This window comes from Pleurodeles waltl, chromosome 12, assembly GCF_031143425.1.
Source record: "Pleurodeles waltl isolate 20211129_DDA chromosome 12, aPleWal1.hap1.20221129, whole genome shotgun sequence".
Lineage (NCBI taxonomy): Eukaryota > Metazoa > Chordata > Amphibia > Caudata > Salamandridae > Pleurodeles > Pleurodeles waltl.
The window spans coordinates 103,742,408-103,756,720 of NC_090451.1; the positions used below are offsets into that span (position 1 = coordinate 103,742,408).

General features: G+C 45.5%; 2 protein-coding genes across 6 annotated transcripts in view; one reads left to right on the forward strand and one right to left on the reverse strand.

The window, feature by feature from the left end:
• LOC138267723 (beta-galactoside alpha-2,6-sialyltransferase 1-like) overlaps nucleotides 1–14,313 on the forward strand; it is a 206,286-nt gene that overhangs the window by 36,834 nt on the left and 155,139 nt on the right. For 2 of the 5 annotated variants that reach the window (XM_069216893.1, XM_069216892.1), the window contains exon 2: nucleotides 1,570–1,829. The gene's annotated coding sequence lies outside the window, so the exon portion shown is untranslated. Of the gene's footprint in view, nucleotides 1–1,569; nucleotides 1,830–5,379; nucleotides 5,464–14,313 lie in introns of those variants that run through there. The other 3 variants (XM_069216888.1, XM_069216891.1, XM_069216889.1) reach the window with 3 other exon arrangements.
• On the reverse strand, nucleotides 6,063–7,358 carry LOC138267073 (octapeptide-repeat protein T2-like). The gene is made up of 2 exons (XM_069215921.1): nucleotides 7,353–7,358; nucleotides 6,063–6,590 (listed from the first exon to the last, which is right to left on the reverse strand). The coding sequence occupies exons 1-2, from the start codon at nucleotides 7,356–7,358 to the stop codon at nucleotides 6,063–6,065; spliced, it is 534 nt and encodes a 177-aa protein (XP_069072022.1).

The following is a 14,313-nucleotide window of genomic DNA, read 5'->3' on the forward strand; positions in this document are numbered from 1 at the left end:
AGGAGATGCCAAGGACAGCCATGCAACTACAATGCAACTGCAATAGTGGTCAAAAGGAACGGAAGTCAGTGACGATTGATGAGGGGATTACATTTACACTGCCTTTTGCTGAATGATCTGCTTACATATGGTGTCAGGTACCACCTCTCACAGGAACCTGATTAAAACATCTCTGTGGATAACACTGGTACAACTTATCTCCATCTATTCATTTGTGCAGTCGGTGACAGGTTGGTACTGTCACCACCGTCCAGCAAGTTGCCCACTGCCACCAAAAATCAACCTTGCTGACACTAACCACTCTCCTTACTAAGTGAGAGGGGCGGGGCTTCCAATGGGCGGGGCCTGTACTGGTGGTGGAACTTTGAGGCTTTCATTCCCCTTCTAACCATGGAGAGATTGATGTCAAATAGAGAGGGTGCAGGGGTCAGGGCTCAGAACCTGGCACCAAATAGAGAGGGTGCAGGGCTCAGAACCTGGCACTGCCCAGACTTCACCCCCAAAAGAACAACAAAGGTTTTTTGTGGCTACGGCTGCCTCTGGTGGACGTTTGCTGCACACAGCCGGCACACATTGCCGGAAATCTACTCTCTGCCATAGGTTTTCAGCTCCAAGTGTGTTAAAGACTATTTTATGGGTGAAGAGAAACAATATAATGTGACACATGTTTACTTAGTGAATTGGCAGATTTCCTGCTATTGCCCTTCTATTTCTAATGTAAAGATACATGGGCAAAGCCAGTAAGTCTGGCTATTTTATAAGAGAAAATGCTTATGTATTTTTGTAGAATTTATATGTGTGGTTTCCTGGCTAGGTGAATGGATGAATGTGAGAGATAGTCAATGGTGTAATGAAAGAAGGAGTGTGTGGTTAAACAGATGACTGACTCAATTCGTGGATAATTAATTGTTGTGACTACAAGAACCCCCCCCCGATATAAACATAATTATCCCCATTGTGCCAGTACACGGTTGACCTGCCAATCTAATAAAGCATTTCACCGTGAGAGAAGGGGGCGTAGCTGTGAAAGGGGCAGGGGCTCACCCCGAGAACTGCTTCTGTAAGAGGCACTTTTACTCCCTCCGTCCTTGATAGCCCCCTACTCCAAACAAACAAACAGGAATAATAATAGTTGGTTGGAGCTACCGCCGCCGATGTCCTGATGTGTATTCTCTCTTCTTTATTGACATCGGCTTCTCAGTGCCTCCAAAATCAGCTGAAAACCCACTATTGTGCAGTGGTTTCCAGCTGTTTCTCTCCCACATGTGACACTCTGTGGCATCGAGTGACTGGCAGGTCTGACAAGGGTGGGTAGCACCTGAGAAGTAGCACTGTGGTGTTTTGTGTCCTGTTTGCCATAGCGCCTGCAAAATGCCAATGCCAGTAACAGGGCAAATATGTCACCACTCGCTGCCACAGCCTGTGGTCAGTATGGAATTGATTACAACTGAAAACGTTCAATATAAAAAAAAATAATGACCACCATAATACATCGCTAGCGCACTCTATGAAAATGTCAAAAGCTACTGAAGCCAGGTGTTAACACTGTTCCTTGATCTGATCCCACAGAATGGAAAGTAGGGGCGGACCCTGGCTCAGGTGACAAACCTATCTGCAATGTGGGGGTGACCTTTTGGATATGCTGCCCTGGTCCAGCTACACAGGCCTCTTGTCCTTAGGTGCTCGCTAAAGGATTGAGAGGGAGCTCCTTCCGCACTCCATCACCTTCAGAGGCTCAGAGGTGAAGAGCACTGAAGGACTGGTACCTACTGCCTTCAGTGATGATGCCACAGACGTGTCTATGGTAATGGGATTTGTGATATACTTGGGTAAGCGTCATCTTTTTCATCATTCATAGTCACTGTTGACTCAGCTCTCCTTGAGCACAGTTTTTTATCTTTGTTGAATGCTGGATGTAGCTTTCTTCCTAAAACAATAGATATCATGACAATATACAGCAATCAATTGCTACACATTGATTTTATGGAGAAGAGGTAGACACACACATGTCAACTTTTTAACCAAAATGTTATATTTTGACTATGAGGCGAAGAGGAAGGACAATAGTGTGGCATCCAAGCAGGGAGGAGGGAACCTCTAAGATCTGGAGACATTCCTGCGGGTCTCCAGAAGTTCAACAAAGCTTCTTCTTTTGTCTCTGGGCGTAGACCCCATTGACCCACAGACGACAGATACAAACAGCATCAATCAGCGCCTAAGGAAACCCAGCCTGTTTCAGACCCACAGGAAGAGGGGTACTGGGGACTAAGCTACAAACTGAGCCTCATCAACACTTTTTATATCTCATGAGAGAAGGAGATGATAGAATTGAGCTTTTGCCCTGCATTGGCCCATTAACGCCATTGCTGCCAATTTTAAATGGGCAACTTGACTGAGAAGCAGAGGCCCAATAGTAATGTTCTGCTCTACATGGCCACACAATGCTCCTGGGCTGTAGCCCACGTCGGTGTTGGGAATTTGCTGGGAGAAAGGGCTGGTTTTTTTAGCATTCCTGAAGTTTGGGAGTGTTGTTATGGCTGTTAAGAAGTTATTAATCGTCTTTGGAAGCATTTGTTGAAAGACACATAATAAAAGCTCTTACTCTTTCAGTGGCAAATGCACCATCCAAATTGAAACTTTCTAAGATGAAAAATTAATATGTATATTAAATACCAGAATCAGTCATACTTACAAGAAAGAAGCAGGAGTGTGGATGTAGTCTGAAGAAAATAAACTCTAAGAGTACCCATGGAATATTGGTGGAGATTGCAGCAAAAGTTACAGACATTCCAGGCCTAATTCAATAAGGTAACTTACATTTTTGAGTAAGTTTACACATTTGAGTAAGTTTGCTTCTTTTTGACATTTACAAACTCTGGGCCTGATTCACAAATTACACTTATGTAGTACTACAAAAGTGTATTACACAACATCCTACAAAATATAAGTTTTATCTATACTTATGTTTGCGGAGTTCTCTGACCCGACTGCAGAGTCTCAACACACATAACTATAGGTTTTAGTAGTAAATGTGGGAGGGACAAAGGGGAGTGGAAGGGGAAAAGGGTCAGACTTACTGCTAAACAGGATGAGATTGGAGAGAAATAAGAGGGGTTTAGAGAGGGACATAATCACACAATAGTAAATCAACTGCTTTAATCTGGTGGTGGAGACATGTAACATACACATTTGTTGTAAGCTTACACTCAGTGTTTGTGAATACTCAAAGTTGTAAACTTACTCCAAAGTGTAAACCTGCTCAAACGTGTAAGATACTTTTTTGAATCAGGTCCTCTGAAAGTAAGTTACTACTTAAAAACAGTAGTAAGTCCAGTACTACAAATGGCCAACCACTGATACTGCAACAACCTCCCATAGAAAATACTGGAGGTACAGACTTAAAATATAACACCATATAAAATGTTATAGTACAATAAAATATTTTAAATAGTTAAAAATATAAATATATATGAATTAACATTTTTTTTAAAACACTGCATGTTTATTATTTAATTATGAAATATATTAAAAACCTATTTTGAATTTTAAAGAATGCAATACTATTTTTTATAAAAAGTAACCTAATTAGTTTTAATTAGTTCTATTATCACTTTTAATATTTATTAATGCACATTATTTTTTTTCTTTAGGTAGAAATGTATATTTTGATTTAAATTTGAGAAAACAATTTTAACGTAATTTAATTTAATATATTTCCATTAATTAAAGTTTTAATTCAAAATTAATTTAATAGTGTTGCAGCATTTTTTGTCTTGGTCTACATTTACAATACATATGTACAATGAATTTACATTAATACTTAACATAAACATTTTATTATTTATTTTTGAGTAAAATACATTTTTTTTAATTTTTCCTATACTTCAACATATTTATAACATTTATTTTGAAGTTAAATGTGTTTTTATTTTCCCTATACTTCATAATGGTAAAGTGTAGAGAAAATTACAAAAAAATATTTCACTGAAAAATAAATATTACAAGTTTTTTTACCATTGCAATGTATAGGGACATTTTTAAATTTTTTATTGAACTCAAAAATAAATATTACAAATATGTTTATGCTAAATATTAATGTAACGTCATTGTATATATTCACTTTACACGTAGAACAAAATAAAAATACTATTAAATTCATTTTTAATTATATCTTTAATTAAGGAACTCTATGTTCAGAGTAGCAACCTGCAAGTGGCGAGATTTTCCCTACCAGCTGGGCACACACAAAGGCATCACTTGAGCCCATTAACTCTCCTTCTGTTGGAGTCTTATCCCTGCTGGGAGCAGTCGGGAGCCTAACACCTAGGCGCCAGTGAAATGGAAGGAGACAAAGGCACTCAGCGTGGTCACACTTCATCAGTGCTTAAGAGAAACTATGATTTGGAACCAGTTTAAAAAATATATATATATTGTTTAACCCCTTTATATAAGAGATATGCATGCACTGTGAGAATGTCCAGTGTCTCTGTCTGCATTAGTAATTACATTAATGACGATTAAAATATCTATTTATAACTATTTTTAGAAGGTTCTTTTGAAGTGCTATTCATCCCAATGTAGGGTGTCAGAGCACTTTACCTAACAAACACATATTATACAGAATGTACTGGAAACGTTACAGAAGACAGTGAGAGTTACAAGTTGTAGTAGTGCATACTGGTAGGTATTATGGTTAGTCTGTTTGCAGTCTGGGTGGGTTTTACCCCCACCCCTCAACCTGTAATCCAGTTTCCTACTCTCCTAAAATCTCCTTGGCACACAGATGTAGCTGAAGCAGACGCCTTTACCCCGAGAACATTTTATAACGCAGCCTATTTTTTACCAATTATGTGGTCCTGATTTACTGCAACACTTATTCTTGTTGCCTCAGGGTTGTAAAATACAAAAAGGTATAAGTTGTCCCTTTTTAATTACTCTGCGCCTTGTCATGGCAACACCTTCCTGCTGCCACACCCTGACGCTCAATGTATTGCCTCCCAGAGTAATATTTTTCCATTTCCAGTGCTGCTGCAGACAATGGCATGGCTGCCCGGAGTCCTCCTGGTGGACAGCTGTGCTCCTGTTCTGATCCTCTGTGTGCTTCTTGGTCTCACTTGCTTGTACCCATAAGACTGAAGGGTGTCCGTGCAGCGCAAGACATTGCTGATACTGCAGCGCCCCCTTGCTGCCTGAAGCCCACCGGATTTGCCACCATGCTGCTGTATATTGCAAATGTGGCCTGCATCCGGTTGTCGACCATCTCGGGACTGAAATAACTTTCTTATTTGCATATCCAGTGCTGGGTCGTAGCTAGGTCAGTGTGATTGAAGGGGTGTGACCTTCAGATTTCCCGAAAACACGTTGGCGCGTGATGTTGAAATACATTACAGACAAGCTGGACGCACGAGAGGGGCTTAAGTGGCAGTGGAAAGGGAGAGGAGCGTGGATTGGTAGGTGGACTAGGTGAGAGAATGGGCTTTATTTTGTGGAATAATAAACATTTATGAAGTATTTCCAATCAGAGCGTGGAGACGGTGTGTGTGCGTTTTTGTCTGTGTGTTTTAAAAAATAAATCCCACGTGAAATCCTACAGAAGCCTCACAATATCCAAATGAAAGCACCAACTATTTATCACAAAATACAACCTCCCCCCACCCCTACTTCAGTGCCACGGGGGGCCCAGGGGAGCTGCGCATATTCTCACCTGCCGGGGACCGGCTCCTGCCCTCGGCAGGGTGTCCCGATCCCAGCGACTGCTGACCTTCAGCTGTTGTTTTAACCCGCGCATCAATTAAAAGGGCGCTACGCTTCACTACTCTGATGAATCGACTTCTTATGCGGGGGCCCAGAGGATAGTGAATTATGTTCACCCTGTGATCGTCGGCACCCTGCTAGCCCCCCCACCCCGCCATCTTTCTTGAAGCTGCAGACAAGGTTGCCTGCAGGCGCTGTGCGTCCGGTCCCCCTTTCACCTGCCAAGGGTGGGCTGCCGGGCTGGAAACCAAAGGCAGCCTTGGATTACACCTTGACACAACCTCTTCCCCCTTCCCCCGTGTCTCTCTCTATCTTGCTGTTTCTCGCTGCCTCTCTCTCTCTCTGGCTGTCTCTCTCTCTCTCTTGCTGCCTGCCTCTCTCGCTGCCTCTCTCTCTGGCTGTCTCTCTCTCTTGCTGCCTGTTTCTCTCTCTTGCTGCCTGCCTCTCTCTGGCTGTCTCTCTCTCGCTGCCTCTCTCTCTGGCTGTCTCTCTCTCTCTCGCTTGCTGCCTGTCTCTCTCGCTGCTTCTCTCTCTGGCTGTCTCTCTCTCTCTCTCTCGCTGCTTCTTCCTCTGGCTCTATCTCTCGCTGTCTCTCTGTCTGCCTCTCTCTCTCGCTGCCTCTCTTCGTCGCTGTCTCTCTGGCTGTCTCCCTTTTCGCTGTCTCTCTCTGGCTGTCTCCCTCTCGCTACCTCTGTCTCTGGCTGTCTCGCTCTCGCTGCCTCTCTCTCTCTCTCCCTCTCGCTGTCTCCCTCTCGCTGTCTCTCTCGCTGCTTCTCTCTCGCCAGTCCTGCCCTGCATAGATTGTCTCTGCTCACTTTGCCTTTGTTCCCCTCTCCCTAGGTACGGGGAATAAAAGACACGTGTTTGTGTTTCATTTTTCGTACTGTTGATATAGTACAGAGGAAAGGTGCGAAGTCATTGGGCATTTGCAGGGTCCCTCCCATGTATTTCCCTGTGGAGGTGCCAGGCCTAGTCGCCGTACGCCCTTCAAGGTTTCGACCCAAAGCACACACCCCTCACACACACATCACCGAGGCGTGGAGCTCTGTACAACTCTGCTCCAGGCACTTACCACCCCGATTATGTCTGCTCCCCCGACCCCGGTTGCTTAAGCCCTGCTCTGTCCGTCACCACCAGCAGGGGGCGTGAGTGAGACCTCCTGTTACCTCTCTACTGTCCAGTCAGGTGCCCACGCCCTGCTGGGCAGAAAAGGCCAAGGTTAACCTCTTGGAACAGTGTTGGCATTGTGTGTGTAATGACAAGAGGTTGAAGTGGGCAGGATTTATGGGGAGCCCCAGGCTTTTTTTTTATTTTAGAAAAACATTTCCTAAGTTTTTTTGTTAAAAACGGCTTTCCATGGGGCCTTCAGCTGAAAAGGAAGGGGGGGGGGGGGGTGCGTGTGCGCGTGAGGGGGGGAGGGAAGGGTCTTTCTCCTGTGCTGTGAAGCGGAAAGAGAAAGAGTCAGAGATCTAAACAAGGAAGCCTTATCAGGGTGCCAGTAAATCCAAAGAAATCTAAATGTGTATCATTGGTTAATCAGTAAATGTAAAGGCTGCTTGAGAGCCAATATAGGCTTTAATTGATGGAGGCACTTGTACCTTCATAGTGGCAAAGATTTACTCTGGGATAGAGGTGACGTAGGAGTGTTGCCAGCTCAGTTCTGAAGAGTGTTTTTTTTAAATTGACACAAGAAATGTTTGCACTTGGTACAGTCTGATTGTGCATTACTAAAATATATATTTGAAAGCACTTGTTTTATCTTAAACACTAACGTCCCGGTTATGATTTAGACGGTCGGACTGCTGGACCGCCAGTAGAGGGATTGGGAGGAAGCTGCCAAGCCAGCGGCCTCCCCACTGCCGTATTATGATCTCTCCACCGAGCCGGCTGGCAGAAACATTTAGGCCCTCAATACAACCTCGGTGGGCCGAGGCTGTGGGAGCCAGAATACCACCAGTGCCGGCGGTATTCCTGGCTCCCTATTATGACTTTTCCACTGGGCCAGCGGATGGTAACCGTCAGCTGGCCCAGCGGAAAAGTCACATCAACATTGCTGCCGGCTCGTAATAGAGCCGGCGGCAATGCTGATGTGCAGCGGGTACAGTAGCTCCCGTTGCGCATTTCACTGCCCGAAATTCGGGCAGTGAAATGCGCGACAGGGCTATGCCTGGGGGCCCCTGCACTGCCCATGCCAAGTGCATGGGCAGTGCAGGGGCCCGAGGGGCACCCCAAGTCCCCCTTACCGCCAGCCTTTCCATGGCGGTGTTTACCGCCGTGGCCAGGCTGGCGGTTGGGGGCTCATAATCCCCAGGGCAGCGGTGCGGGATTATGACCGCCAGGAGGAAGCCTGGTGGTATGTTGAAGGGGGCGACGGTATGGCTGTGGCTATTGCGCCACGGTCATAATAGCTGGCTGAACACCGCCAGCCTGTTGGCGCTGTTACCGCCAGTTTACCGCCGGCCGCCAGGGTCGTAATGAGGCCCTGTGTCTGCATTGGTTTAGGTTATCAGGGAGAGCGGAGGCCAATGCCACTGCACTGTCGGTGCCGCCAGCACACTCAGAATGCGTACTGTTGCCGTGGCAGACAGTGCACATTCCTTGTGTGCTGAGGGGGGGGGCCCTGCACTGCCCACGACATGGGCATGGGCAGTGCAGTGGCCCCTTCTCTGCCTTTCTGCCTGCCTTTTCATGGCATGGCTTTCGGAAAGGCAAGTCGTGATCAGCACTGTGGTGCCGACATCGGCACAGCCATGCTTGACCACGACTTGCACCACCGCCAACGTGTCGAGATCCATGGTCCTGGTGGAGGTGGTGGTCTTGTGGTGGTCTAACTGCCAGCATCCTAATCTGGAGGTCGGACTGCCAAGGATGCAGCGGTCAGACTTCTACTCCAAGTATGGAGGGCCTCATAATCAGGCCCTACATCTTTTTTGCATGTTTGCAGAAGACTGCCTTTACTGGGGCAATACAGTTTTAATATAATGACTTGCAAATTCACAGTTGTAGGAAGTTGGCTCTGTATGTACTATTTCAAAGTAAGAAATAGAATGTACAGAGTCCAAGGGTTCTCCTTAGAGGTAAGATAGTGGCAAAAAGAGATAATTCTAATGCTCTATTTTGTGGTAGTGTGGTCGAGCAGTAGGCTTATCAGAGGGTAGTGTTAAGCATTTGTTGTACACACACAGGCAATAAATGAGGAACACACACTCAAAGACTATTCCAGGCCAATAGGTTTTTATATAGAAAAATATATTTTCTTAATTCATGTTAAGAACCACAGGTTCAAGATTTACCAACAATACTTTAAATGAAAGGTATTTCACTCAGGTATCTTAGGAACTTTGAATCATCACAATAGCATGTACAGTTTTGGCAAAAATGGCAATAAGCTAATTTGAAATTGGAAACAGTGCAAAAATCAACAGTTCCTGGGGGAGGTAAGTATTTGTTAGTTTCACAGGTAAGTAAAGCACTTACAGGGTTCAAAGTTGGGTCCAAGGTAGCCCACCGTTGGGGGTTCAAGGCAACCCCAAAGTTACCACACCAGCAGCTCAGGGCCGGTCAGGTGCAGAGGTCAAAGTGGTGCCCAAAACACATAGGCTTCAATGGAAATAGGTGTGCCCCGGTTCCAGTCTGCCAGCAGGTAAGTACCCGCGACTTCGGAGGGCAGACCAGGGGGGTTTTGAAGGGCACTGGGGGACACACAAGTAGGCACAGAAAGTACACCCTCAGCGGCACAGGGGCGGCCGGGTGCAGAGTGCAAACAGGCGTCAGGTTCGCAATAGGATTCAATTGGAGACCCAGGGGCCTCTCCAGTGATGCAGGCAGGCAAGGGGGGGGCTCCTCGGGGTAGCCACCACCTGGGCTGGGAAGAGGGCCGCCTGGGGGTCACTCCTGCACTGGAGTTCGGATCCTTCAGGTCCTGGGGGCTGCGGGTGCAGTGTGTTTCCCAGGCATCGGGTTCTTTGAAACAGGCAGTCGCGGTCAGGGGGAGACTCTGGATTCCCTCTGCAGGCGTCGCTGTGGGGGCTCAGGGGGTTAACTCTGGCTACTCACGGGCTCGCAGTCGCCAGGTAATCCTCCCTGTAGTGTTGGTTTTCCACAGGTCGAGCCGGGGGCGTCGGGTGCAGAGTGGAAAGACTCACGCTTCCGGCGGGAAACGTGTGGTCTTTAAAAGTTGCTTCTTTGTTGCAAATTGCAGTCTTTGTGGAACAGGGCTGCTGTCCTCTGGAGTTTCTTGGTCCTTTTAGATGCAGGGTAGTCCTCTGAGGCTTCAGAGGTCGCTGGACCCTGGGGGACGTGTCGCTGTTGCAGTTTTTCTTGAAGTGGGGAGACAGGCCGGTAGGGCTGGGGCCAAAGCAGTTGGTGTCTCCGTCTTCTCTGCAGGGCTTCAGGTCAGCAGTCCTTCTTCGTCTTCAGGTTGCAGGAATCTATCTTCCTAGGTTCTGGGGGCCCTAAATACTCAATTTAGGGGTGTGTTTAGGTCTGGGAGGTTAGTAGCCAATGGCTATTAGCCCTGAGGGTGGCTACACCCTCTTTGTGCCTCCTCCCGGTGGGGAGGGGGTCACATCCCTAATCCTATTGGGGGAATCCTCCATCTGCAAGATGGAGGATTTCTAAAAGTCAGAGCCACCTCAGCTCAGGACACCTTAGGGGTTGTCCTGACTGGCCAGTGACTCCTCCTTGTTTTTCTCATTATCTCCGTCGGCCTTGCCGCCAAAAGTGGGGGCTGTGGCCGGAGGGGTGGGCATCTCCACTAGCTGGGATGCCCTGTGGCACTGTAACAAAGGGGGTGAGCCTTTGAGGCTCACCACCAGGTGTTACATTTCCTCAGGGGGAGGTGAGAAGCACCTCCAGCCAGTACAGGCTTTGTTCCTGGCCACAGAGTGACAACTCTCCCCATGTGGCCAGCAACATGTCTGGTGTGTGGCAGGCTGGTAATACTAGTCAGCCCACACTGGAAGTCGGGTGTGTTTTCAGGGGGCATCTCAAAGATGCCCTCTGGGTGTATTTCACAATAAAATGTACACTGGCATCAGTGTGCATTTATTGTGCTGAGAAGTTTGATACCAAACTTCCCAGTTTTCAGTGCAGCCATTATGGTGCTGTGGAGTTTGTGTTTGACAGACTCCCAGACAATATACTCTTATGGCTACCCTGCACTTACAATGTCTAGGGTTTTGCTTAGACACTGTAGGGGCATAGTGCTCATGCACCTATGCCCTCACCTGTGGTATAGTGCACCCTGCCTTAGGGCTGTAAGGCCTGCTAGAGGGGTGACTTATCTATGCCATAGGCAGTGTGAGGTTGGCATGGCACCCTGAGGGGAGTGCCATGTCGACTTAGTCATTTTCTCCCCACCAGCACACACAAGCTGGCAAGCAGTGTGTTTGTGCTGAGTGAGGGGTCCCCAGGGTGGCATAAGACATGCTGCAGCCCTTAGAGACTTCCCTGGCATCAGGGCCCTTGGTACCAGGGGTACCAGTTACAAGGGACTTACCTGGGTGCCAGGTTTGTGCCAATTGTGTAGACAATGGTATAGTTTAGGGAAAGAACACTGGTGCTGGGGGCTGGTTAGCAGGCCTCAGCACACTTTCAAATCATAACTTGCCATCAGCAAGGGCAAAAAGTCAGGGGGTAACCATGCGAAGGAGGCATTTCCTTACAACAGTGCATTATGTCACTGGCTGGGACTTTGTAGCACTATAAATGCACAAGTTACTTTTCCCCACTGACCCTACCAGTACTCAGTTCAGTGCCTGTCTGGTTACACACACAGACATTTGCAGTGATCACATTAACTAATTGTTTTTTTAATAAAATGAAAGAGTGAATTTTTACACCTATTAGTTAAGTACCATATACTTTTCATGTATTGTCTTGTATTGTAATAGTATTTATATAGCGCTTACTACCCCTGACGAGGCGTCAAATCACTTTTCGGCGAATAGTACTCTACTCCGGAACCCAACAAGAATTAGTGGTGGATTAGTATAGGGAAATATGATTACAGTTCTAGTATTATTATGAGTTAATATGAGCCTTGGATTTGAGAGTTTGTTAGATTGACTGGAGTAATGGAGGGGTGGAGGAGGAAAGAATCCAGAAGTGTTAATTGGGAGTTTATAGTAATAGGATTTTGGGCTTGGGATGAGTAAAGGAAGGGTGGAGGAGGGAACAGTCTGTGGAAGGGGTTAGGGAGATCATAGTAGCAGGGTGAGATAAATGAGGGAGAACATAGTAGGGTTGTTTGGGAGGGCATGGTAGTAAAGTGAAGTTTGGGTGAGTTAGATGTGGAAGAGAAGGGAAGAGCTTTGGCAGGGTTATTTAGGAGATGAAAGTAGTAGAATGGACTTCGGATGAGTGAGTGGGAATGAAGGATAGATTGATAGAGACATGACTTATGGTGATGGGTAGATAAGTGTGATAAAAGCTGAGAGCAGAGATTCATAAGTATCTAGTATAACAACTTATCTAGGCGTTATGCAATGACCTATGAACATGTTAAGCATAGAATAACATACACACATACATACAAACATGAATACACACACATAAGCACATATATGTACATATATATACATATTTAAACCATGAGTAAATACACTTAGTTAAACAGGTTTAAAGAGGGTGTGTGTAGTTTATTTTTATGACATAGTAGCAATACATATTTTCTAAAGAACTATAAATAACTAGAATATACACATAATCAGAGAAAAATATTCATCAACATAGGCATATGCAGTCCATAGTTTGAATATGATGGTTATGAAGGAAAGCCAACTCAAGACAAGACTCTGAAGACAAGATAGTTTTCTGTGGCTCTTATAGTTGGGGTTAATGAATTCCATAGTTTGGCTGCTTGAACGGAGAAGGATGTACCACCTATAGTCTTTTTCTCGTATGGTGGTGTTCTAAGGCGGGGCACCAATTTTGAGCGGAGGTTTCTTTGTTGAATGTATTTGGTTATTTTGTTTCTGATAAAAAGCGGTCCTGTTCCATGTATAGCTTTGTGGGTGATACAAAGCAGCTTGAAAGTGCATCTTCTATCAACGGGTAACCAGTGTAGTGCTCTCAAGGCAGGGGAGCTGTGGGCTTGTGGCTTTACATGTAATAGTAGCCTGCCTGTGGAGTTCTGGATACGTTGTAGTTTTTTCATAATAGATAGAGATGATCCATGGTAGAGGCCATTGGCATAATCCAGTTTGGATAGCACAAGCAAGATTGTAGTTTGCAACTTGTGTGTAAATCCAAGGTGTGGGAAGATGCGTTGTAGAGTCTTCAAGGTGATGAAGCTTGTTTGTGCCAATTTGTCCACTTGGGCATTCATAGTTAACTTGAAGTCCATAGTGATTCCAAGGTTTTTAACTTCTTTGGATAACTGAGGAGGTGGTCCGAGATCGTCAAGCCAGGTGCACAGTGGGTCATCATTTCTCCAGTCACCACATATGAGTATTTCTGTTTTGGAGGCATTTAGTTTGAGATGGCTCCAGGTCATCCACTGATCAATGGCTCTGAGGCAACTGAAGATTTCTGAATTTTCAATGTTTTTGGGGCATTCTAATTTAAGTAGTATTTGTGTGTCATCTGCATAGTTGTAGCATGTGAGATGAAAATCATTGATCAGATTTGGTAATGATATCATGTGGTTGTTGAAAAGCAAAGGTGAGATGATTGATCCTTGGGGGACCCCTGCTTTTGTGAGGTAGGGTTTGGACGAGAAGGGGGGGAAATAGATGATATTAGATCTTTTTTGAAGATAGGATGTAATCCAGTCGAGAGCAGTCCCTTCTATGCCGGCTTTGTGGAGTCTTTGAATTAGGGTGTCATGGTCAACTGTATCAAAGGCAGCAGAGAGGTCCAAGAGAAGTAGTGCAGCAACTCCATTGCGGTCGACTGTGTTTTTAAGATCATCCCAGATTGCTATGAGTGCTGATTCAGTGCCTCTTCCTGGGTGGAATCCAGTTTGGATGTCTGAAAGTATAGAATTGTCTTCAATGAATTGTGACATCTGGGCGAATGCTGCTCGTTCTATCAGTTTGCCCAGGAAATGTCCATTTGTGATTGGTCTGTAGTTGTTGGGGTCCTGCGGGTCTAGGTTTGTTTTCTTTAATAACGGTCGTATGTATGCCTTTTTCAGGTCTACAGGAAAGGTTCCTGTAGGTAAAAAGTTGTTGATGATTCTTCTTACAGGTGTGGCAGCAAAAGTAGATAAAAGGATGTTCTTGAAGATGTATGGTGGACAAGGGTCAGAAGGCCAACCGGAAGGTCTGCTTGCTTTGACTAAATCCATAAATTCACCTTGGGATATTTATTTGAAGGACTGTAGAGGCTGGGTTGGTTTATTCTTAGAGGGTATTTTAGAAAAGGGGTTGGTGCTGATGGTTTTCTTCTGTTTTAAATAGGAGTCTAATTTTCTGCCTTGGTTGTGGAATGAGTTGCCAGTTTGTTTGTGAAATCTTGAGTAGCGGGATGACTTCCTTCCATGCATGTAGGTTTTCGGAATTCATTCATGTATGGTGCATGCATTATTTTATATGCAGTTACCTGAAAAGTGAA